The sequence below is a fragment of the Pezoporus occidentalis genome, unplaced genomic scaffold, assembly GCF_034315485.1.
Source record: "Pezoporus occidentalis ecotype Australia unplaced genomic scaffold, CSIRO_AGI_Poc_V1 ctg107, whole genome shotgun sequence".
Classification (NCBI taxonomy): Eukaryota; Metazoa; Chordata; class Aves; order Psittaciformes; family Psittacidae; genus Pezoporus; species Pezoporus occidentalis.
The window spans coordinates 2,140,952-2,166,029 of NW_026912854.1; the positions used below are offsets into that span (position 1 = coordinate 2,140,952).

The 25,078-nt window shown below is 45.2% G+C and overlaps 1 protein-coding gene and 1 long non-coding RNA gene across 3 annotated transcripts in view; one reads left to right on the plus strand and one right to left on the minus strand.

The window, feature by feature from the left end:
- AOAH (acyloxyacyl hydrolase) overlaps positions 1–25,078 on the plus strand; it is an 87,299-nt gene that overhangs the window by 43,866 nt on the left and 18,355 nt on the right. For both annotated transcript variants that reach the window (XM_062622363.1, XM_062622373.1), the window contains exons 8-17: positions 3,569–3,639; positions 5,711–5,771; positions 6,279–6,349; positions 6,965–7,013; positions 8,041–8,089; positions 8,911–9,005; positions 15,787–15,878; positions 18,212–18,294; positions 24,033–24,069; positions 24,920–24,994. In XM_062622363.1, coding sequence (XP_062478347.1) covers positions 3,569–3,639; positions 5,711–5,771; positions 6,279–6,349; positions 6,965–7,013; positions 8,041–8,089; positions 8,911–9,005; positions 15,787–15,878; positions 18,212–18,294; positions 24,033–24,069; positions 24,920–24,994 — 683 coding nt within the window. The remainder of the gene's footprint in view (positions 1–3,568; positions 3,640–5,710; positions 5,772–6,278; positions 6,350–6,964; positions 7,014–8,040; positions 8,090–8,910; positions 9,006–15,786; positions 15,879–18,211; positions 18,295–24,032; positions 24,070–24,919; positions 24,995–25,078) is intronic.
- LOC134165543 (uncharacterized) overlaps positions 7,217–25,078 on the minus strand; it is a 217,546-nt gene continuing 199,684 nt past the window's right edge. The window contains exon 2 of the long non-coding RNA XR_009965569.1: positions 7,217–7,375. This is a non-coding gene — a long non-coding RNA (uncharacterized LOC134165543). The remainder of the gene's footprint in view (positions 7,376–25,078) is intronic.

A 25,078-nucleotide genomic window follows, 5' to 3' on the forward strand; every position in this document is an offset into this window, starting at 1 on the left:
CCTTATTCATTTTGCCCCCTATTCAGCACTGTGCTGTGATGGCCTGAGATTTCCAGCCTCCTTCCAGCTCGCCTTTACTCTCCCATACCCTCAGAGCTGCTCAGTGTCCCTGTACCTCCCAGTCCTTGCCCTTTCCTGTTCCTAGTTGCCATTTCCCAGCAGGAGGGACAAGCAGACTGTGTCCCAGCTCATTGTTGGGTTTCTCCAATCAATGCATTCCTGAACCTCTATAACCACACAATACCAGATCAGCTTTAACTAAAAGGAGTATTATGGGGTTGGTTGGGCCTCTCCTGCACTTATTTTAGCATGTGCCCCATAAGGAGCCTTGCCGAAACTTATTTTAAATGAGTGCTGGGGCATCTTTGCATCCACATTGGTGGAGGGAGAAAAACATTCATCTTCTGTGCTCTGGCTTCTATGAGACAGAAACATCAAATTATATATCCTATATAATTATATACATTATAATATACAATATTATAATTATAATAATTGTAATATATACTAATGTTATATAAATTATACATACTATACAATATCTATCAATATTAAATATTCAATATAATATATTATATTCTTCCCATATCTGCTATTTTGGTTGCTTTTCCCCATTGCATGTTTGGGGAAAGTCTTCTGAAGAGGTTCTTGCAAGTTGGCTGTGCCCGTCTTTGCTGGGCTGCTCTATGTGACTGCATAAAAAGATGTGTGATTACGGCTGTTGGTAATGAGGATGTGAGGTCTGCCTGGCTCCCAGGCCTTTTTATTTGCTGGGCACGTCTGAGGATTGTTGTGGGTTTGGGAAAAAGAGAAGGCATTTTGCAGATGTAGAGATTCAGTGGAAGTGGCTACAACCCCCCAGAACCTAATAGATGTCTCCATTCAGTAAAAGCAGTGAATCATCTGTGAGCGGCTGCCTTAAACCAAACAGCAACAAGCATTAGGGGCTCATTATTATTCTTTTCTGCAAACCCAACTAAAATAGTTACAGAAATGTCATTAGGGAATGTTAATAGGCGATGAATAAGATATTGGTGGTATCAATCACTGGGAGCACCTCTAGCAGTAACTTTTCTTATGGGGGAGATGCTAGGAGGCATCTTTGAGCAATAGCAGTGAAAGAATGACAAAGAGAGCAGTGGCTGTAGCATTTAATGAGAGCAAGCACCGTGCCTACAACCACATCATGGGTCCATGGTCCCTGCAAGTCACAGCCTGCTAGTGGGAGAAGTGGGAAACCACGGAGGGAGTGAGGGAATTGCAAGGCAGGGATGGGAATGAACCAGTCTCCTGACTACCCATTCATGTTATACAGGGGCAAGTAAGCATCTCCTCCCAAAAGCATGTACTGCACCCACAGCCTGGCTCTGCTGGGAAGGACTGTGGTGCCTGCACCACTTCCAGGTCACCATCGTGCCAGCTGCTCCCTGTGAGTCAGGCAGTCTCTGGGCTGCAGAGATTCAGCCCCCAACAATATTCAAATGCACAGCTGAGAAAAAGGCAGGAAAGATTTTATTCTGCTTGCAGCAAAGGGGGGGGGGGGGCTTTAAATGCAGCCAGTGGGCAGAGTGAAAGGTGGTTTTATTTATGTGTTTATTCCTTGTGAGCCCTGTGCTTTGCCTTGCTGGTGCAGATTTGGCTTCAGGTGCCTTAACTTCAAAAGCTTCGCATGCTGTTATTTAGCCTGAAGTGAAAAGCTGAGAGCTCAAACGGAGACATTGCAAATCTTAGCCTGATGGATAGCTTTAAGAGCCTCTTGTGCTTTTGTAGGCAGAGTTAGTCCCACCTGGAGGAGGTGGGAGGAGTGGTTTGTTTCCTCTTTCCAGGAAGGCATATGTAGGTTTGCAAAGCCTTTTGAGTAAAACTGGCATCCTGCTGGTGCCCCTCTCCCATCTGCCTAGCTGGCCATACTTGTGTGCACACACAAGAGCAAAGAGGAGGTCTGTGTCCCTGCCATGCTTCAGGACATAGCCCTGCTACAGCCAGGCTGGCAGGGAGCTTAAATACAGAGGTGCACTGGGATGGGGAAGAGTGCAGGATGCCTGGAGCCACAGTAAGTTTCTTGTCTCCTTAATTTCTCTCCTTTCCCCCCCCGTTGGGTCCTTCAGAAAGCGCACGGTTACAGCTCCATCTCCGCTGCAGGTGCCCCTCACAATGTTCCTCTCTTTTTCATCTTCACCTTGCTGCTTGGTCACTTCAGCCACCGGTGCGAATGCTGGCTGCCGTGTTTGTACTAGGAGCTCTTTGCTAGCCCACCTGCCCTGTCCACATTGAGATCCTGCCCTTGACATACTGCTGTGGCTGGCCTGCTCTGGGCAGCAAGAGACCCTCATCTCCATCACCCTTTCTTCCCTGTCCAAGCAAACACCTTCCTGCCCTCCCTGGAGCTGCAGGGCAATGCTGTATGCATCGTGGCACCACTGCCTCGCTGCCCTGCAGTGATGCCTCAGAGTTCTCCTTTGTCAATCAGAGTTTTATATGCTGGGACTACTGCCCCTCATGGTGAGGAGCAGCCTTTTATTGTCCTCTCCTGAGCTGTATCCAACCTTTATCTTGTTTTATTCAGGTTGTAGTCTCTCCAGGGCAAGGACCATAGTTTTTCCTCTGTGTATATAAAGCATGTAACACATGGAAGTTGGTCCAAGGACAGAGCTCTTAAATGCTATGGCCACATAAATAATTACCCTTCTTTGCATAAAGTTATGAGTGTGCCCATCTGCTCATCTGCTCCACATTTGCACGCTGAATGCAGCCTTAGTGAATACAGTTAATCAGACTTCACCAGCCAGCCCTCTATTTATAGACCACTTGAATGCCCTCAGTGTTTAAAGACCACCTGAACTTAGATGAGAGCAGCGTGTTTGTAGGACTGATTGCTGATGCAGTGTGATGTTTCTGTAACTTGAGCATTCATTAGGAAGGTCTCTTTTAGCTTCTGAAGCCTCCTGGCTGCCTGGAAACCCAACTGGATTAGCCCACAGCTGTGGTCTACTAATGTGGAAAGGGTTCATCCTGCAGCAGCTGTCTTTTACAGCTTGCCAGTCCGGACAAGATAAGATCTGGTTAGGAGACTTCCAGGTAAAAGATCTCATGAACAAAACCAGGGGTGTTCCGTGCCTGTGCCGGATACCTCCATTTCTCCTCTCTCTGGGGCTTTTCCTGACCTTCAGTTCATCCACCCTACCTGAACATGCAGAAACCAGCTCCATGGTCCACAGTCTGCTGGTTTCACACCAAGTGTCAGGCAGCATCATGAGCACAAGAGCTGCAGTTTTTACAAAGGATTTAAAGACAGCCCTGGTGCATGAGAGGCAGTTTCAGAGGAGCTTCTTCCTGCTTAATTTTACAGCTTTTTGGGAAACTTTCAGTTGAAATCCTTCAGTTGACTGCTGTCAGGTCTAAATTCTAAGGATGACACATTGCATCCTTATTGCGGCGTTGGGGTTTTCAGGTGTTTCTAGCAGAAAATACATGATTTAGGTTTAGACTTTACTGACACTGAATATCCCAAGCCACGCCACCTCTATGAACTAATGCATCCATCTTCTTTTGTTTTCTTCCCCTCCAGAAAAACTTCATGGGGTTCTCAAGCGTGTGTGCGTTTCCTCTTCTGGCTAACCTGTGTGAGAAGATTAAATAGTATGTATAAAGTTTTCACTCCTTAACCAGACACAGAATATGGTACATTTGCTTCCTTCAGAGCTCACCCTCAGTTAACAGAGCTTGCTATACTTTACTTCTGTTGGGTTCCTTCATAAACCCACTGTCCAGGCAGCATCCAGGGAGGCTGCACAGGATTCAGGTAAGTAAGATTCCTGAGAGGGAGCCCATGGCTCAGCGCAGGAAGGCCACCAGCACCTTTGTCACTGTGGGGAACAGGAATTAAGCAGCAGTTGCACAGTGCTAGGGGCATCTCAGATATTTAAGGAATTGGGGTGGGTGGCAGACAGGGAGTTTCTGAGAAAGGCTGAGGACAGCAGCTGGGCTGTTACCCCTAAGGCACGTTTGCCAGTGTACTCATGGTACTGCAGTGACTTGGAGGAGGAGACAAGCAAAACTAAGAATAAATCGGTTTTATCAACAGTACATTTTGACTGCCAGGACTAACTTACTCCTCTGACAATATCAGGATGTGATTGGGAATGGAGCGATTAACGTGAAGCATCTTGTAAGTGTCTAAAATGTTAGGATGAATAACCTGAGTTTGAGCCCTGGGAGTTCAGACAGTAGAAGCAGGATCAAACTGTGCATCATACGTTGGATCAGATGTGTTCACCTCCTCTGAGTTCTCTCTCATGCTCTCTCTCACTCCTTGGGTTTTGGTTTCCTCTTTCCGTAGCTTCACAAAGCATGTCTGAAAGTTGGATTGTTTTAGCTGCTCTGAATCTCTGCCAGTTCTTGCAACTGAGCCTTACTGCAGAGAAGAAGGAGCCCAAGGCAGCACGTGGAAATTATTGACTACAGACAGATTAAGGGTTACAAGCCCCACCAGGAGTGCGTGTCACCCATCTCCTCTGTACTTCTCTATTCTGATGCTTGTGCAGGATGAGGAATCCACCCTCCTTGCACCTATTTGCTCCCTGAGCCAGGTTCAACATCTCTTATAGGTGCAAGATGTTGGAAAACCTCTGTAAGGCAATTTTCCAAGGCAAGGCTGACTAGCACATCAGAGTGCTGCCTAAGGCACATACGAAAGGCTGCTCAATGTAGGTGAGCTAAGCTATGTCCTGTAGCCAGAGGTGCCACGCCATGTGGAATCTAGCAAGTGTCCAAGCTAAATAGGAAGGGGCACAGAGCTGACACCATCATTTTGACACCTGCTTCAGGTACTGCTAAAAGCTATGGGGTTGCTGGAAACAAAAGTCACAGTGGAAGAAAAAGAAGTAATTTTCGTTAATGACATTTATTACATTAATTAATATAACTAAGCACTGCGGGAGACCATGGGGGCTCAGCTCTCCATTGCTCAAATCAAGGGAAGATGCTTTTTCTCAAACCTGTCTGAGCATCCCCAGACGTTTGTGGGACTAGATACAGAAATGGCAAGGTGAGACCCTGATCCTCAGTTAGAATATAAGGTCACCTGTGAATTCAGTGTGTACGGTCCTATCAAATCCACTTTTGTCCTCTGAAATAAGCGTTTGTGTGTATGTATAGCTGCAGCCGAGGGTGCAGGCTTCTAGACTGAACACAGCAGGAGAGAGACGGTGTGAAGATTTGAAGGATGAATATGAGGAAGGGTATTTGCCATTTGTTTTTAAGGAAAGAAGGAGCTTGATCTCCATCAGCATGAGGCCCCTTTCTGCAGCTCCATCCCAAGCAGAAGGACCTCCATTTGTATCTCATATCTGGCAGCTTGCAAGCTCTGCCAGGCTAGGTAAAGTCCTGATTCCCAAATCACATTATAGTTACTTTTGCCACAGGTTTGATGTCCTGGTTCGTTTTAGAGCCCGAAAGTTTGACATTGCAGGAGCCCAGCAGCCTCACCTCCACAGCTCAGCCAGCACATACGGAAAGAAATCAGGACTTGCTCCTTCAGACAGAGCCCCTTTGCTGAAGGTTGAGCACAGAGCTCAAAGTGAACAAGGAGCTGAACATGAATGCTGTGCCAGCTATTACCTATTGTGCATGCTTTACCATGGTTTGTAATTCCTGAACAGGTTCTGTCCACGTGTTAACTCTGTTTGTTGGGTTTTGGGCTTTTTTACAGTGTTTTGAGAAATAAACTGCCTTTTGAAGATTTGGATGGAGATAAATTTAGTACTTTCCCGGTAAGCAAAGCGTTTCCCTTGGTGTACAGTAAAACCTTGACAATAGGAATGCCTATGGGATTCTTCCTACTTTCTGCAAAGCCTCATTCATGCATGTGAAAACAGGAATAAAGTGAATGGAGGGGGTTTTGGTCATAAAAAGTGTTTTTTTCTGGATGAAAAACCCAATCATCCCTTGATGCCACCTGGGGAGATGCACACACAAAGCTGTGCCCCTGCAGAAGCAAATTGCTCTGCTGCTGAGTGCTCTGTTTACTGAATTAATAAGAGTGAAGTAAAGTCGTATTAAAAAGCACCCCAAATTAAATCCCCAGCTTGTCTCCTTTCTGCACTGAAGTGTGCAAGGTGCCATTTATTAAAGCTTAGCCCAAGGCCTCTGGAATACAGCCCATTTACTGCACTTGATTCCTACACCTGAGTGAGATTCTCATTTTAGATATGTGAAATTAAAAGTGCCAGAGTAGCAATGGCCATCCTGTCTATCTGTGTGCTTCTCCTGGCTTTCAGACACTGAGGGGCTACCACTGGCGAGGCAGAGACTGCGACGACAGGAACAACGCTGTGTACCCTGGCAGACGGTAAAGCTTGTCATTATTTTCAAGGCTTCGTAATTGTGACTTCTTGAAGAAGGAGCTCTGTATTTGGGGCTGGCTGTGCTCTAAGAGAGCACAGCACTGCGTCTGGCTTGACTGCACAGTGATGGAGACGAGGAAATGATGGAGAGCAGGGATGGGGCGCAGGAGCAGGGGTGGTGCACAGGGTTCTTTCCTTTCTCTGAAGCATCTGAGACCAAAGTTGGTCAGACAGACCAATGGGGAGAGCAAATCCTCACTACCCTGCTCTGAGTGAGGGGCCTGGTGGATTTCAGGGAACACTTAAAAGCTAGGGAAAGGGCAAGGAAGAAGGATCAGTCTCCTGCAAAGATCACCCCATTCCCTTCGCCTGAGTGAATATGCAGACTAAAAGGGTAAGTTCCATTCAACAACTTCCAGTGCTAACTTTAAATCAATATTGCATTTTGCTAGGAAAAATTGCCTGCCCGGGATTCAAAGTGGGGAAATAAAAGACCTTCTGTGCAGAAAGGAATTTCTAGTTATTATATATTCATAGTGACAAATGGCACAAAGCATCCGATTCCCTCAAGAGCTCCTTTTGCTTTATTTTCTGTAATGCTGTATATCCTTTTGTTTTAGTCCTGATAACTGGGATGAGGAAAGGGACTCTAACTGCAATGGCATATGGGTAAGTAAATGATAGTGCATCTTATGTTTCCTTCCTGATTGCTGCTTCTCTTTTTTCCTCCTTTTGGATTAGTCTTCAGGTATTGATTTTTCTTTATTCTGGTTTATGAACTGATTTGGATTACTGCTATTTATTTACTGTCTTTGACATTCCAAGTAATACAACTATATTTATTAAGAACTAAGGAAACAGGGGGGAAGTAATTTTGAGTGAAATTTATTTATTGATGCTTATGATTGTTTACAATTATAGCTATTATAATTAATTTATATCATAGAATCATATCCCAGCCTGGTTTGGGTTGGAAGGGACCTTAAAGCTCCTCCAGCTCCAACCCCTGCCACGCGCAGGGACCCCTTCCACTGGAGCAGCTTGCTCCAAGCCCCTGTGTCCAACCTGCCCTTGAACACTGCCAGGGATGGGGCAGCCACAGCTTCTGTGGGCACCCTGTGCCAGCGCCTCAGCACCCTCACAGGGAAGAGCTTCTGCCTAAGAGCTCATCTCAGTCTCCCCTCGGGCAGGTTAAAGCCATTCCCCTTGGCCTGTCCCTACAGGCCCTTGTCCAAAGCCCCTCTCCAGCTTTCCTGCAGCCCCTTCAGGCACTGGAGCTGCTCTCAGGTCTCCTCTTCAGGAGCCTTCTCTTCTCCAGGCTGCCCCAGCCCAGCTCTCTCAGCCTGGCTCCAGAGCAGAGCTGCTCCAGCCGTCACAGCATCCCCATGGCCTCCTCTGGACTCACTCTGACAGATCCATGTTGTCCTTATGCTGGGTGCTGTTCTCTAGGTGGGGTCTCACAAGAGCAGGGGCTCCTCTCAATCTGTTTTCCACCCAGCTCCTATTTGTGCTTTGGAATTGCCCCGACCCTGGTGCAGGACCTTGCACTTGGCCTTGCTGAAGCTCATGTGGTTCACACCTCTCGAGCCTGTCAAGACAAACATCCAAGGACAAAATCTCCCACCTCTGTTTTGCACTGCATTTTTCAGGAGCTAGATGGATGCCATCATCATCTGCCCCTTCTCTCCTCCAACAGGGCGTGGATCCAAAAGATGGAATTCCCTATGAGGAGAAGTTCTGCAAAGGTAAGTCTTTACAGTCAGCATGAAAACCAATGTGCCTTTAGTATGTTTTCAGTCATTGCCAACGTAGGGGAAAGACTTTGGGCTTTGCAACTTCCTGAGAAAGGCAGAATGGCAAAAGATTGAATTTTATTTTTCTCTTGAGGATGAACAAAGATGGAATGTGGAAAGCAAAGGCTGTTGGTAATTCTGTGTTGGGAGCCAGCTGAGCTACGCTCACCTTGCCTTACATTTGAATCAGCATCCTGGGGCTGAACCATTGCCTGAGCAAGACTTTAAAACATTTGTGGTTGAAAGGCAATCTACAACTGCTAAAGTGACGTTAATTAGAAACCAGCCAGACTGTTCTAGCAGAAACACTCGTATGAGTGAGTAGCGCATCCACCAATCCAGCACCCGGCTCTGTATAAAGAGCTTTGAGAAAGTCCCTGAGTAATCTGATTTTCCTCAATGTTTAAGTCCTTTATGAAGCATATTCTGTGGGTAGCAAAACTAAACGTTGGCTGCAGAGCAGAGCCTCTGATGAAGTAACACATCCATCCCTGCATTACAACATCCCTACATTTAGTGATTAGCAGGACCTCTCCCTGGTTTTCATGCCCAGTTGTGTCCCTGGGGTTGTTGGCACGTGTCTGTTAACAGGTTTTTAGTGAACAGCAAAAATCCCATTGCAGGGTCTGAACAGTTCAGCCCCATTGAGAGTGATGTAGCCGGTGTCCTCATGACTCCACCAGCCAACGCTGCAGTTACTCTTCAAGCATTGCTGTCCGTGCTGTTCTGGTTTGCTCTTTCTGCTCATGCAGCTAACAGAATGCATTCTCTAGGTGCGGATTCACAAGGGGTCGTGCTGTTGGGAGACTCAGCTGGCGCTCACTTCCACATCCCTCCAGAGTGGATGACCGTCTCACAGATGTCAGTGGTGAGGAATTGCGTTCGGGTTGCCATAAACCACCATGCCAAAGGGAAACAAGTGCAAAATCGTTTTATAAATCTGAATTTATTTATCATGTATAAATTATTAATTTATAACTTATACATTTCCAGTTACTGCACTGGGTTTTACAGTTATGGCCTCACATTTGTCATTCCCCTCCCACGGATGCTCTTCTGAAAATCAAAAGGCTGTGCTGCCCCTCTCATCCGACATCTGTGCAATTGGGTCAGGGAAGAGTTTGGCTTCAGTGGCCTTGTGCTGTGCCAGGGACACAAACCAGGGCATCTGGCTTCCCACACAGGGCTCAAGGAGACCCGTGCTGCCTGTGGGATCAGGCCTGCCATTAGTAGGCTCGTTGGTATGGCTCCTTGCTGTGCAAGTGGTGTAGAAGTGACCCTGCTGACAGTCTGGGATCTTCTGTTTTAGGCATCTGGCTTTGAAATGATAAATCCTGGATTGCTTTCCCTCATCTGTGGTATACATGAAACAGTTCTGGTAACTCCAGTGTTCTGAGGCTCATTGAACAAATACATCTGCAGGTGTTTGAGGGTCATCCAATGGACTTGTCCTGTAGGAAAGGGTTTCCGTAGTGGCTGAAATATAACTGCCACACTGATGTCTACCTCTGGGCAGTATCCCAGCGTTTCCCATTTTCAAGCCACAAAATGCACCTGACTGTGAATTAGGTTGAGCCTCAGCTGCTGCAGTTCACTGGTGTGGAATGACACAATTGAGGGGAAAAGATGATTCCAGCAAACTGCAGCTGGGTGGAGACAGAAAACACGCAGGTATGCTCCTGCCCTGCACTGTTGTTTCCTATCCTGCTCCTAAACAGTGCCAGTCCCTAGCCAGGAATTGTGTTTGTCCTTCTCTCTGTTGCATGGGGGTGAGCAGATAGATCGTCACTACCCACCATCCCTGGTGAAAACCTCCTGCTTGCCCACTGGCCTCTATAGGAGGAGGACATGGGTGTTTTCTGGAGAACAACACCTATTCCATAGTGTCAGTAGTCACAGAGCTGACGGAGGTCTGAGAGTTCCATGCATTTTCCCACTTTGGCTCCCAGAGCTGAGCTGATGTAAATGTTGCAGATTAGAAGTTGTTTTCCTTTGTTAAACGTTTATGAGCACAATTAGACGACTGACACTGATGGCAGAGCTGATGGTAAGCATAATAAATTAGCAGTAATGATAATTGAGATTATCTTGTCTAATAAAGATGCTAATAAGGCCAATGGTGATGATGATCCTGGCAGTAATGCCGGTAGCAGAGCCATGGAGGCAAGAATAGACTTAGACTATGTCAGCATTTTATTATGTCTCTAATGAAGGATTAAATAGCATTTCTCTTGCTTGAAGCTTGCTGGTCTGCTAGCTGGATGGGTTGAGGACTGGTAATGGCATACAGAAGCAGAAGCTTCAAGGTCAGGATCAAGAGTGCAGGTTATCAAGTGAGTTTTGATGCCACCTCATTTCTGTCTGATGGGTGTAGAGCAACTTTAACAGGAAGGAAATGGGTGCTCTCTGAGACCCAACAAATACATGTTTTCAGTGCTCAGTTCAGTCTGACCAGCATGTGAAGAAGATCAAGGACTGGTTGGAAAGGAAGCGGGCTGCTTTCCTTTGCAGAAAGGGTGACCCCACATTGGAGCCAGTGCTCTGCAGGGGGGCAAGGAGGGCAAAGAGAGATGTGTTCCCTCTCTGGCTCTTTTCTAGGACTATTTGTGATCTTTCCTACCAACCTGGCGAAAATACAACAGTTAAATATTAATGCAGAGACACAGCGAGTTCAGTCATATAAAACCTCATTGTCTGTGCTCAAAGTCTAGCAATAGTAAGAAATTACTTAATTTGCAGCTCACCTTAATTAAGAAAGTAATTGCCTGAGCACAAAAGAGCTAGCAAAAAAAATTCTGAGCTAATTCAGACTTTGTCACTGCCTCTGCCTCTTGCTGGTCCTCTGTCTTGCTTTCTGTGCATAGAATGGCAATAGCAGCAATTCAGCTGCCTTGGGCTTGTGAAGCACATCCAAGGATGGTTTTGTGACCAGAGAGAGTGCAGAGACTATGTCCTGATCTCATAGAAAACATCCTTAATCTGGGACCACAGCAGGAATTTGAAGTTAGGGCTCTGAAAGGGGAGGAAAAGGCATTATTATCCCTGTGTATCCGCTGTTCCCCCATGCTGTCCAACTCAAGACACTTTGCTTTGAATGTGCCAAAATTTCTTTGATAAGACACATAGAAAAATTAGTTTATCAAATGGTTTTCTCTACAGTCAATGCTAGCGTCAGTTCAAAGCTTTAATTTCCATTTCAATTGAATCTCAGCCCTCAACGTGGAATTCCAAATAGGACTTCTCTCCCTGCCCTTAGGACTTTTATCATGTGTATAAGAAAATAGTTGTGTGCCTGTTAATTCACATTTAGTGAGTGTATTATTTCATTACTTCATTTTTGTCTATTTTTTACCTATATAATTTCTGTATTTCATATATATAAATTATTTGTATTTGTCCTATACATGTTAATTTCCCAGTCTAATTGGGAACTTACTACTGTCTTGGCATTGGCCTCTCACAGTCATAACCCCCTGCGTAATCCAGTGCAAATGGATATGCTTTTGTTGCATGTCCTATGTCAAGAAATGCATCGAGTTGCATCATTTACTTGTCCCATATCAAGTCCCCATGAGCCTTCCTGATCTTCCTGTTCTCTTGCACCTAAGTGACCAAATGCAAAGGCCTGAATCATGTTCCTGCATTCATATCACGTAGGCAGTGTTGGAAGGGGGGGACTTGCATGTTCCTGCAGAGCACGTGGCTCCATCATTAACTTGCCATCACCCCAGTAAATCCCCAAACACCCAGAGTATAATTACAGGGAAACAATTTTACAGCTCTAAGAATGGAGTAAGCCAACTTTATTTTGGCTCCTTGCTTATCACTAGGTTTTGGGTTTGCCAGGCTTTCCCTCTTTTAAAAGGCTCAGCAAGAACTGAGCTGAACATTCATTCCTCTGACCTGAAAATTCCAACATTAAAAATGCAGTAGACATGCACTTTATGAGGTTTAGCAAAGCAGAAGAAATACTGGTTAGGGTGTTCTTTTGAGGTGGTTGGTGGTTTTGGAATGGTAATGTTGAAAACACCGGTGTGTAGTGATGGATATTGTGCTCCTGCTGCTCTGTCCATCTGCTTACCACTGACTTCCAAATAGCTACTAAACGTAGCATTTTGTCTGGGATAGAAGTTTGCTTTTAAATCTCATTTTAGAGACATTTATCTTGAGATAAAAGCATTGTATGTGTGGAAATGATACCCTCTCTAGGAAGATGCGTTTTAAAAACCTTGGCTCTCTATTTCATGCTGAATAAAGAGAAAAATAAAGCCATGTCTATCTGTAATGCAGTAAATACCTATTTGCCCACAAACTCAAGGTGTTCTCAGGTTTCATTAAAGTACCTGGTTCATACTACATATTTCCTAGCAAAAGAATGCAGCTTTACTGTAAATGTGGGTTCAGGATGTCCAGAACACTTATCCCAGGTGGTGCAAAATAGTGTAATCCTTTGGGGGTTTTGCCCCACTGTAAAAGTCAGGAGTTTGATCTGTGGAAATCTCATTAAAACCATCCCCTAGCTTCCCTCTAAATCCAGTGAATCACAGGCAAGTCCCTCGCAGCTAATACTGTGATGAGTAAGATCCTGCGTTTCGGGGAGAATAAGGGAATAATGCTTTTTAGAAAGATAGGCTGTGCTTTCCTCAAGAGCTCTAAGGCTTGCTTATTCATATGCTTAGAATAAGAAAGTTGTCTGCGGTACTTAACGCTACCACAAGAACTGGAACAGCATTCAAGTCAGTATAAAAAACAATACCCAATTCCCCTTCAAATTAAGGGATACTTCTGCACTTTCAGGACTGCTGGGACTGGCATTTCTCATAGGAGCATCAGGTTCCCAATGCCCTTTTGTGTTCTGATTTCGAAGATCTCTTGCCATAGGAACCCTGAACCTTCTTCCATATAAGCCCAGCTTGGCATGCATGCATTTAGCATCAGCCATGGCTTTGGCTGCCCTGTACTTCAAGGTAGGACACATCCAGGAGGTGAGGATGTTCCTTCAAAGGGAGACCCATCTAGAGCAACTGAGGCTAAAATATGGCATTTGAAGCTAGGCTGGAGTAAGTTTCTAATCATTCTCTGCTAAAATCTGGCACGTAGGCTGAAGCATGGTTTCTCAGCCAGAATAGTCTAGAGAATGGTATTTAAACAAGGCTGTACGAGAGTCTTAAGCTAAAAGTCAGTACAGATCCACCTTTAGAGTGGGACATATTTGTATGTAAGGCTAAGCAAAATGCAGTCTGTTAGACCACGCTTTCCAAACTACATCACTGCAGAGTTCAAGCTCTAGCATCCTCCTCAAAGTTCCACTAACTACTCATCCTCACCCTTCGGTCCTGAAATACCTTCCAAAGTCGGCTTTAAGTGCGTTGCTGGAACAGTGTCAATGCTGAACATATATACAGTGTTCAAATGTAACTATAATTCTGCTCTTAAATGTTCCTTTCCAAACCAATTTGCAACTTAATCAGGTTCTGGCTTAAACTGAATTCATATTTAAGCTAGGTTTGCAGGAAAAAAAGAAGAAAATGTAAAAAAATGACTGGGACTTGTCCAATGAAAATATTGGTTTGGAGTAGAAAATACAAGGAAGTTGGTCTTAGAAGAACTTGTTTTAAAAATATTTCATTATTGGGTTCTTTTTATACTCTTCTGTGTTGTGACTTATGAAAGATCATATCTATAGCTTTATACTAAGTGACCCTGTCAATATTCCTGTCACCTTTAAAGCTAAGAAGAGACGAACATTGCAAATGGCCAAGAAATCTTGTCCCCCTCCACTTCCACTCATAGCTGTGAGCTGTGCCCTTGGGTTAAGTGCTTGTTTTGCACACAAAACTATCACACATGATGGCAGATTTGGAAGTTCCCTCCAGTCTTTACAAAATGATTACTTTATGTATATATATATATGTTATGTATGTATGTATGTAGAGATACATGCAAGGACAAGAGAGAGAGGAAAGCAACAGAAAGATAATTAAGCCAGACCCATTTTCACCTTGGTAACTAATGCAGATCTACTGTAAGTAGGTCAAATATGCTGTTACATGCTTTAAACTGGCATCTGCTGTGCATTAGGCTGCTCAGAGCTTGGCTTCAGGATTTCTTCCCCCTCACAACCCCCCTTTTCTCACCTCTCCTCCCCTTTCCATGCATCTCACCCTGTCCTCTTACTGTCAACCCCCATAGGCATGTGCTCAAGCATAGCTCCCATTCCTCTACATGATGATTTTGGGAATGAGGACTTGTTGGCAACCACAGAATTTAGCTCTTCTTTGGCTCCTGAGCAACCTCTGACCCTCCTGGAGAAACAATCACCCAACCTGCAGCGATGGTTTCAGGAAACCCCACAATTGCTTCAACAGGAAATGAAGCTAATGAATTCCATGGCTTAAACCAGCCTGTACGTTCTCTGATTTCATGTTTTGACCTTCTTTGGGTTATTACCTTTTTCATCAGCAGTTTCTCAGTATGAGCATGCTGGATTTATGCTTTTGTCTTTGCAAGTGTACCCCGGACCAGGAGAAGCTGAAAATTACCTCCATGTCCTCATCTCTCTGCGATGGTGCCATTCCTGAGGCCGTTTCTCTCACCTTTCATGATTTTGGACACATTCAGAGATCAAAGTGGAAATGAGCAGGGCCCTGTGCTTTGAATGTGCAGCACAGCTTACATCTGCAGGGAAGCTTTGCCAGAGCCAGGCACTTAAAAACGGGGACTAATACCAGCAAAAGCAGAGAAGGGTGAAGGTTGTATCTGTTTGTGTGGGAAGGCTGAGGCAGACCATGGGTCTTTCTCCCTGCTCCCTGCTGTGCTCAGAGGCCTTTCTGACTGTTGCTTCAGTGCCCGAAATCTGCAGTGAGGATGGGGCAGAGGTTTTTAAGGGTTTTTAAGGGGTTCATTCTGATGGAGAGGGCAAAGGAGCCTGGAGTAAATTTTATGTTATCATAGAATCATGGAATTGTTAGGGTTGGAAAGGACCTTAAGATCATCCAGTTCCAACCCCCTGCCGTGGGCAGGGACACCCTACACTAAATCATATCACCCAAGGCCTCGTCCAACCTGGCCGTGAACACTGCCAGGGATGGAGCATTATGTTATCATCTCTTTGCCATATACCTTGGAACCTCACACTGTCATCTCTTCCTGTGCTCAAGGAACCTACCTTTGGACAGGGAGGACGCTGAAGCAGGCAGCTGTGGGGGTCTGCAGTGCAGTACGTGCTCCATGTCAGGAGGTGTATTGGGCTCTCCAAAACGAAAGGGTGCCAGGAGATACAATTCAGATCTCTCTCCTGCTTTTCCGTCCTCTCTCTGCTGATTTGCCTGTCTTACAAGAGTCAGCTTTTTAAGTATATGCACATGAGGGTGCTGAGGCGCTGGCACGGGGTGCCCAGAGATGCTGTGGCTGCCCCATCCCTGGCAGTGTGGATGGGGCTTGGAGCAGCCTGGTCTAGTAGAAGGTGTTGGAGCAGTGGCAGAGGTTTGGAACTGGATGAGCTTTAAGGTCCCTTCCAACACAAACCATTCTATGATAAGCTGTAGTTGCCACTGCTGCTGTCCAGTGATGCTGCAGCCAAGCGCTTGAGTTTGCTGGAAGGATTTTTTGAGGGTGAAACCGCATTGATTTAAGAATTTCTCTTTCAGAAATCGTTTGCCAATCTCCCAGTGGCTTTCACCAACGAGCTTGACTGGCCCCAGTTCTCAGAGATCACTGGATTTCTGAACTCCACCATCGGGTAAGCCAACAGGCAGCATGGCCAAGTCATAGCAAGTCTTAAGGCCCCTTAAAGCACAGCAAGGAAAAGAAAGAAGAGTGCTTGAAAGGCAAGGTAAAAATGCACATCAGCTCTGCTTGTGCTCACTCTCAAATCAACACTGGATGTAGGGCTTTGGAAAAACCTGTTGAATATATAGACAATGCACAGTGCTCTGGCCTGGTCTTCCTGAATTTCAGGGTAGGTTTTAGAGCTGCTCAAATTGTAGCTTAGAAGGAGCTAAAAACCCGAAGGAATAAAACCTAAGCTCCCTGTTTTCAGAACTCGAGGGCAGGCAGAAGGGGGCATTGCAGAAAACAACAAAAATCAGCATTTTCCTTTCCTTGTTTTTCCCTCCACCCCCCTGGTTTCCTCTTCCTCCTGTTTCTTTTTGCTGCTGGAACAGTGGAACAACCAACCCCAGCATTATTTCACAGTATTCCCTTTTTGGGGGCAATCTTTCTTCCACTTTGTTGTTGTTCCCCCCCCTCCTTAGAGGGAAATAGCAAAAGAAGAGTTTGGAAGTGCCTGTGGCCTATTTGCTGTGGTACGTTGGCTCATGAGGATGGGGAAAGGAGCAGGACTAGATGGGAAGACAGAAGCCTCTGCCAGAAAGCAGTGAGGATGGAGTCCAAATGCAAAGCAGATGCTTTGAAATGCCTGCAGGATTAATTGTGGAGTTCAAAAGAAATACTTGTGATTCTGTTAATCAGCTTTCTGGCCAGCATTAAGAGGCTTTTGGCTCCTGCCAGAGCTGGTGGCTATCATCACCAACAGCGCCTGCTCTGCCGTGGAGTTGCAGATGATTGTTATTTGCGATGTCTGCGATGGGTCACCAACACAGTGAAATGCCAAAGCAAGCATGAGTCAGGCCTAAAGAGGCTCCCTACCAACAGATTAAAAAGTTGGCAAGTATATTCTTTTCGAGGAACCAGATCTGTTGCACCACACACTTGTACTTGCTGCTTGCTTTCTTTTCTCCCTGTGCAAAAACCAGGTTCCCAGCCTCAGCTGCATTCACAGTGTGTGCTTTAAGGTGGCATACTACTTGGCAAGCCAATAGAGAAGAGCTGTGCAGCCTCCCCTTTCAGAGTCAGCAGCAAAAACAACTGTTAAATGCCTACCACAATGTCAACGTCCAGCTACTCAATACACAGTATGTAACTGGGCTCCAAAGAATCTGAAGTGGTTCACAAGTGATCAGAGCTTAGTGTTGACCCTGAAGCTGTCAGCGATAGGCCTTGGGTCAGTGTTAGTCTCTTTCTTAATCTCTTCCGCATTTGGAAGAAGAAAAAGGAGGACTGTTTGGGACAGTGAGGCATTTCTAAGACAAGTAGCTCACAATCCCACCTCACAGCGACCGAGTGTGGTGGAGACCGGTTGGCAATGTGCGGTGGGAGCCTGCAGAAATAGGGACACAAACTGATGTGGTCCATGCCCGTGATGCATGAAGAGGGACACTGCTTTTTAACTAATATCCTCCGACTGAGAAGGTCTGTTTGCTTCTCCTCATTTGCCTGCCTGCTGTGCTGAGAACCCAAAGAGCTTGGGTGTTTCTTGTGTAGCCCATTACATGGAGACTGGTTGATGTTATCATGCGTTTCTATGTAAATAGTTACTTTTTACTGCTGGCTTCAGAACTTACTGTTGTCTCCTGCTTCTCTGCATTCATCCAAGTTTGCTGTTCTTAAGCCATTTGATTCCTTTGGTGTCTAAGTTCAAACAGAAAGGCAGCAGCCCAGATATAAATAACCAGCTTCTCCTCAGCTTCCTTTTGTGCTGTTATCCTTCGCATTTGCATTTTCATCTTCTCAACAGTGCAAAGAGAAGGAGAGAAGTAATCACAATCAAGCATAACCTGTTTTCAGATCAATCCATCCAAGACTTATGGCTTTGGGAAGTGAATGCCCTGCCAATATTTCTTCTCTTTTATTTACTGTTCCATAACAAGCAACAGAAAAGTCAATTAGTGAGCAATCAACAGAATTGTTTTGATAAATGATGTATGACAAAAGGGTTTTTTAAATCCTCATTTGAAAGACCAGGATAAAAGCAGCCTGGATGGAACATTTTCAAAGAAGCTCCCCATCAATTTACAGCTTTGGAGAGGATGTCTCGGCTTCCATTTTAGGCCACCCTGTTCAAGATCTAAAAGATTTATGACCCCAAAAGAGAGAGATGGTGAAACAGAAGTATATACATAACTGGGGCACAGAGCTGTTCAGAGATGAGAACATGCTTCGTTTTTAACCTCGGGGGTATTTTAACAAGTATCAGGTGAGTTTAACAGCTTGCACTTCCTTGCTTCCTTTCAGAGGCTGGACAGACTCTCTGTATCTACGCTTACGGAACAGGAACCGCTGTAATCACAGAGACCTACAGAACATCTCCAAAAATGGTATGGTTTTTTCACTCTTTTACAGAAAATCCTCCATGTCTGATGCTTGATGATGTGTTAATGAACATCTTTCTTTCAGAATCAAAGAGAAACTCCTTCCTAACGGCATAGCTTTCTGATGGGAAAATAGAGAACAGCGCTTATTTAACTCAGCATCTTTGCTCCTGGCTCTGAGTAGGGAGGTGTGCGGCTTGATCACTTCTATCCATGCACCAAGTGAGAAATTCCACTGGACTAAAAACCAGTGTACCCCACTGTAACTCTATGAGTTTTTTTGGCCATAAGGGCGGATTTAGAGGGATATCAATAGCAGAGGTGCAGCATGTCTCATAGCAAGGGTGTCCGTGATGCCCTGTGACATCCTTTGGAGCTGGAGGCCAGCAAACAGAAGTCCTCTTGCAAAACTGGTGGTCAATGTTGCAGGCATCTTGATGGGCTCTTAGAACAGATTATAAAGGAGGACACAAAGCTAAATTAGAACTGGGACAAAAGAGGAAGATTAATTCAAGAAATAAGAGACAGGGAGAGGACAGCTAAGGAGGGAAAAGTAATGGGTTTGGGAGAGGAGCTGCATCCCTCACACATCTCTCGTGAGGCTAACAATGATTAACATTTGGAGTGGTGACCTTGGAGCAAAGACGAATGTGCATGCCTGATGGCATCTGTGAGTGATGCAAAATATGAACCAGCCCAAAGTGGGCCACATCCTTACACAGGAATAATTCGGATGAGCTTGGGAACAGCAGTGACAGCAATTGAGGCAAGTACAGCTGTGCAGGACTTGCATGGCAGAGCTAATGACAAGACTCTTGGCTGTAAACTTAGTGGCTCTTCAGGTGGTGGAGGGGAGAGGCCCTGGAGTGCAGGATAGAGCTGTGAAGAGACTACGGAGGTTGCAAGGTGCATCACACACATAATTTCTCTAGAGACAAGGAGACAGTCCTTCCTCACATTGGCCACAGATAAGACCTCAGAATTTGCCTAGGGAGGAATGACTTTGGTGAGGACGCAAAGAAGGGCTTTGGGGAAGATTAGGGCAACGGAGACTTCCAAGGGGATGTTAAGACGCCTTGGCAAGGCAAAAACTAAAAGGGATTTCAGCTTTGAATCTTTTCAAGGCATAAACACCAGAATGGGAAGAATGATTAAAGCTGAAGGATAGCGCTGGTACAAGAACATGGGTTTTCATTAATCCTACCTCTGTCTGGAAGGGAAATTTAATAAGAAATGTTACTATCAAGGAGTGTAGACCTAGAATAGCCTTCAGAATGCAGGAGTGGGAGCAAAAAAGAAACCCTGAGTTGTTTCAAGACAGATACGGATTAAATTTCTCAAAAGGGTTGTCTGAAAGGATGACATTAATCTCCCTTGGAAATTAAGGTTTATGATGTTAGCTTTTGTGTCTTGGATTAGATGATGTCCCCAACATCAGGTTTAAAAGACACTTGATTATTCTGTGATTGTCACATTGTGTTTCTATTGCATTTAATTAATTTTCATGCTTCAGAAAACTGGCTGCAGAACCTCAGAAAATTTATTCTCCTTGGGGAGATAATTAGGGTTTATGGGATGCTCTTCCTCTCCAAAAGATGAGCCGTGTTGGCTGCAAGTGAGGAGCACTGCAGCCCCTGGTGCTGCTCGGAAACGTGTTAAATGCTCGGCATTTCTCATGAGATGCAGGGTCAGGAAAGGTCTGCCCCGGCCTCCCACCTCCAACAGACAGAGATGCTACCAGGCAGAGGAGGTTGCACAGACAAGAAGTGTGATGCAAGGATCATTTCCAGGCTTAGGTGGGCATTTTCATGTGGAAAAATGACTTCTGGTGCCAGCACTAATGCCTCTTGTACACCTTTCTCCTTCCTGATCTACTTGAAGAGGTCCCTCCTCCCTGCAGGGGGGTTGGACTAGATAACCTTTGAAGGCCCCTTCCAACCCAAAGTTTTCTATGCGTCTATGATTCCTGTGGCACACGTGGTGCTCCCGAGGCTTCAGGTTTTGCACATGTGTTTTTCAATGTTTGGTGTCACGGCTCAGACACCTCTGACTTTCTCATCTGACTTACTAAGTCACAGGGCACTGGAGTTGGTGGCTCCCAGTAGCTCAGTCCCCCAGATGTGCTTTCTGGGGAAAGAATAATAGAAAGGCCAAACTAGGTGGTCAGTGGATGACCAGGAGTCAGTGGTTCTCCTCATTTATATCCCGTTCATCTCAGTATCTGATACCCTATTACCTTGTTCTGTTCTCTTTACATTAAGGAGGGTTGTACTTTCTGATCTTCCTTTTTCCCCATTCCTTCATAGACTTAAAAGAAAATATCACTTACTGCGTGCATGGCTCCTTTTTGTCTCCATGCATACCCCTTCCACCTACACTACAGCCGCCTGCAGGGTGTGAAAGGAGGTGAGCCTGGGCCAGGGCAAAAGGCTTCAAAGAAAATTGAGATGGGAATTTAAGAAAAGGGAAGAATTACAAGTGATGGAAAATCCCAGGATATCTTCCCTGGGTATCTTCTCCTATTGTGCCAACATCTCATGAGAGAGGTTGGCTTTTATTGCCTCATTTGGTGTAAGGGTTTCCCTGAAAGGGTGGCTTTAAATGGTCACTCTCAGTGTCAGTACCTCAGAAAGCTGGCTGCCAACCTGACCTAGCCCCACCTGGGACAACTGACAGAGGTTATTCATTCATAACAAGCCTCTTCTATACCATCATTACTGCTTTCAGCTTGTGCTTGCACAAGCAGCTCCCAGTCTTAAGCAGTGTTTTCCATTGAAGAGCTTTGCTGAACAGATTTCTCAGGATAATTTTTACTGGGTGACTCTTTTAAATATGGTTTTGGTGTCTTTCCTGCCAGCAGCTTCTCACAGGGTTGAAGGTCATGGGCTATTTTCTGCCTTTGACTGTGAGGGCTGGGCATGAATGCTCAATTGTGGGGTTGGAATGCTCTTACAAATGTTCTCCAGCACTTGCTGAAGATCCCTTGTAATGTTAGGAGCATCCTGAGAGTAAAATCAGTTGCTAAAGTATTGCAAAGGATCACTAGAATGTCCTCAGAATTCCTAAGTAATTACAGATCAGTCTGGGAGTTGTCATCCATGTTTTGCATGAGATGCTTGGATAACGTGTGCTATTGCAAAACACAGGTAGTGTGCATTCCTTTGCCATTTGTAGTCTGATCTTGCCTTTGATCAGACAAATTAGGCCTTGCTAACACATGCTGTGGCTCACTCTGCCATCAAGCACCAAATATCTCACACTGGCTTCAAACCAGGATAGAAAAACCTAATTTTGAGTATTTTTCTTTGTCTGCCTTGGGAATTCTAGTCCACCTGGAGGACTTTTCATCTGGGGAAAACCAGACACTTCTTTCTGTGCACTGTTGCATTTCCAATTGCTTTTAGAGAATGAGGGAGCAGAAGAAGGCAATGAGCCATTCTTATCCACACAGCACGTTTGGTGCTATCTGGACCCAGACTCCTCCAGTGCATGTCAGTCACACAAGGTCTAAGAGCAAGAAAACCAAGCGCAGCTCAGGCATGAGCGGGGTTTATGAGATTCAGGGTTTCTTACAAGCAGAAGCAAACCCAGCTCCGACTCCTGAACCAAGACCCAAAAACCCACTGAAAACACTTGGAAAACCACAGAGAAAGGGGCAGGAGAGACACAGGAGTGGCTGCCGGGACATCCAATGGTCAAGGGTAACTGCTCTGCCTCATCCCTTTTTCTCTCTCAAATATCTTCATCGCATATCACATCCTGCATCACAAGAACGTCATTGATGGCTCAGTTTACCTATGAAAACAGTTTTCTATTAAAGAAGCCGTTCATTTTCTTGATGTTTTTACTTGATTTGTAACTGCTAATGCTTCCCAGAGAGCTGCCTGTAACTCCCCTCACTTGCAGAGGTAATGCACGCCCAAGAACAGCTTCTCGCTCGTTTTGTAACTATATTTCTTGATTCCTAAAGATCCCCCTAGTTTATTTGTGCTGGAACCGCAGCCCCAGCCTGGGGAGCTTTGCAGCTGAGTGGCTTAACAGAGGGTTGCTGAACACAGCTGAAAGAAGGGCTATTAAACAGAAGCAAAAAGTCAGCCGGTGGGAGTCATGTTCCAAGCCATATTTTCTAACGGGTTTGTGGTGCTCTTATTCTGCTGAAAAGAGCTTCTTGACAGAAGGGCTGAGTTTTGAATGGAGCAGCAGCCCTTGGAGAGAGGCAGCAGACAGAGAGCTGGATTCATTGTAGCTTGGAAGAACTGGATTATTTAAACCATAAAGGATTTCTTGATATATGCGGTTGGCATCACCGTGAGCGATAATAACAAAGGCGCCGCTATTAAAATGCAAAGTGTATTATTGCTGCCTTCGGAGTTGGTCTCAGATCTTTCCCCTATACCAATCCAGCAGGGATTTAATGATGTTCTGTCCCCGAGCGTCCCACCCAGGAACTGTGGGGAGGACAGGATTTGCTTCTCAAAGCACACTTCAGAGGTGCAATGTAGAAAAGAGGAGAAGAGAGAGACCAGGCAAGAGCTGAATGAAGAATAAAGGGAGTGTAATACAAGAGGAGAAGGAGAGAGAAAAGAGCAGTGAAAAGACTGCAAAATAAAAGGAAGCACAAGCTGTAGGGCCTACTTCTCTGAAGCTGATGCTTCTGTACACTGATGTGAGGCGAGCTTCTTGCAATCACAGTCCTAGTCTAATCCTGAACAAAGTATAAAGCCTTTTCTGTCTGTTTGCTATCACTGGCGTGGCAGGTGATGGAGTTGGACCTGTGTGCTGTGGATAGTTGGGATGCATATGCATGGCCTTTAAAGACCTGCTAGTAAGTTCTATGCATGAAAGTTTTCCTAATTGGGAATGCTTTTCTCATTTAAGATATAAATGAAGGAGTACAGATGCTCAGAGACGCTTATGTGTAGCTAGCTCTTTTCCTAGGGGAGGGAAGGTTTGCATTCGTTTTGGTGAATTGCCATCAAACTGCAGAGCTCCTCAGGAGGGGTGCTGCTGGCCTAATCCTATTTTTCCTAAGTCTGCCACTCATGGGGAGACGAATGCAGACACCCCAATGCTGGTGCCTGGTGCTATTGAAGATGCTTTGTGGTATCTTTCTCACCTCCAGGTGCCTCTGCAGAAGTAAGTGCACAATCACTCAGGCATCCTGTATTCTATCTGCCAGCCCCACTGCAGGTGTCTTGGATACTCCGGGATGTCCAAAATGCCACTTGGTGCCTATGTTTAGGAACTGAATCAATGCAAACCTGGTATAGCTGTGAGATGCTTATTCTCTCAGAAGAGTGGGAAGAGCTCCCTTTCCAATTTATAGGGAAAGTTAAAAGTAGATCGACTGTTAACAAGTCAGGTTGGCTGGTTTACAAGAGACTACTACGTTCAACAGATGGAAAAACGCTGCCAGGTCTGGATTAAAACCAGATCTAAACAACCCAGGGCTTGAAAGTGTTTGCTTTTCTACAGTCTGAAGTGTGGGAGTCACTCGGGTCTCTGGATATAGCTTTACACCCAAAAGAGTTACAGGGATGACTTTTTGTTTCATTTTTAATGCTTCTAACATTAGAAATGGTGGTGGTGAGACACTGTGGCAGGGGGGTGGGACTGGAGGAGCTCTAAGGTCTATGTATATATATATATTCTATGATATATTCTGTGAACTATACAAAGACACTGTGGCTTGCACTTCATTCTGTTGGTCACTGTAACAGTGTTGTGCTACTCATCTTATTCAGGTGGCTCTTCAGGAAATCTCCTCCACTTAATAAAGAGGTGAGTGTTTAATGGGATGCAAATGCTGGCTGTGGGGACAGAATGGTTGCTGGAGTCTTTAAAGGAAACAAGCAGAACCCTGTAAGGCATGTATTATACACAAACCTCCTGAAAAGCATAGCTTCCTTTGCCTACTGTGCTCTGAAGTATGGGCTGTTTCTTGTTTAAACAGAGTGTGTTACTCCTGATTAGTACCAATGTATATAGACATTGGAAAGTCCACTGTTACTGTGTCCATAGGGATAGGAACAGTCAGCTACTGGATAGCAAGAGGAAGAAGCTGTCCTTTTCAGATGGTGGGCTGTGTGGTGGTTGGGTTGAATTTAGTTTGCTTGGTGCTGATATAGCCTAAGGGATTTATTGTTCTCTCCTATGGAAAAAATAGTTACTAATCCTTGTCCCCTAACACTGAGCTTCAGAGCAAATCCCGATTTGATCTGTAGCCCAATCCTACACATAAACTTAATTGTCAGGCAAACATAGTCTTCTTCTCCCATCTCTGATTAAAAGCTTCCCACCTATATTGATTTATGTCCTTGCCCCAGAATGAAACTACTTCATTTGTCTTCTGAATAATACAAAGATAGAAAGCCAGCGGGGGAAACAGTGGAAAAGACAAGTCCATAAGCAACAGAAGGGAAAAGTGAGGAAAATCTGTACATAATAAAGCTTACTAATGTATAAAAATATAGTGGGGGAAAAAAACCACCAACCCCCCCCCCCAAACCCACCAACCTATACACATTTAAGCAGGCTGCTTCCAAAGATGATCTCATTGAAGCATGGTTTGTGCTTCAGACAGACACAGAGCATATTTCCCCATTAACATAGCTGCCTATTGATCTTTTAGCTTGGCCAGAAACCAGCTGTTGGACAATCCAGCCACCGTGATCTACGCAACGATTGGGAATGACGTCTGCAACGGGTAGGGTGTAAATATGATTAACAGTCATAGTATCACCAGTGTGAATGCTTTGGAGTGCTGCTGGTAGCTTGGACAGATACATCC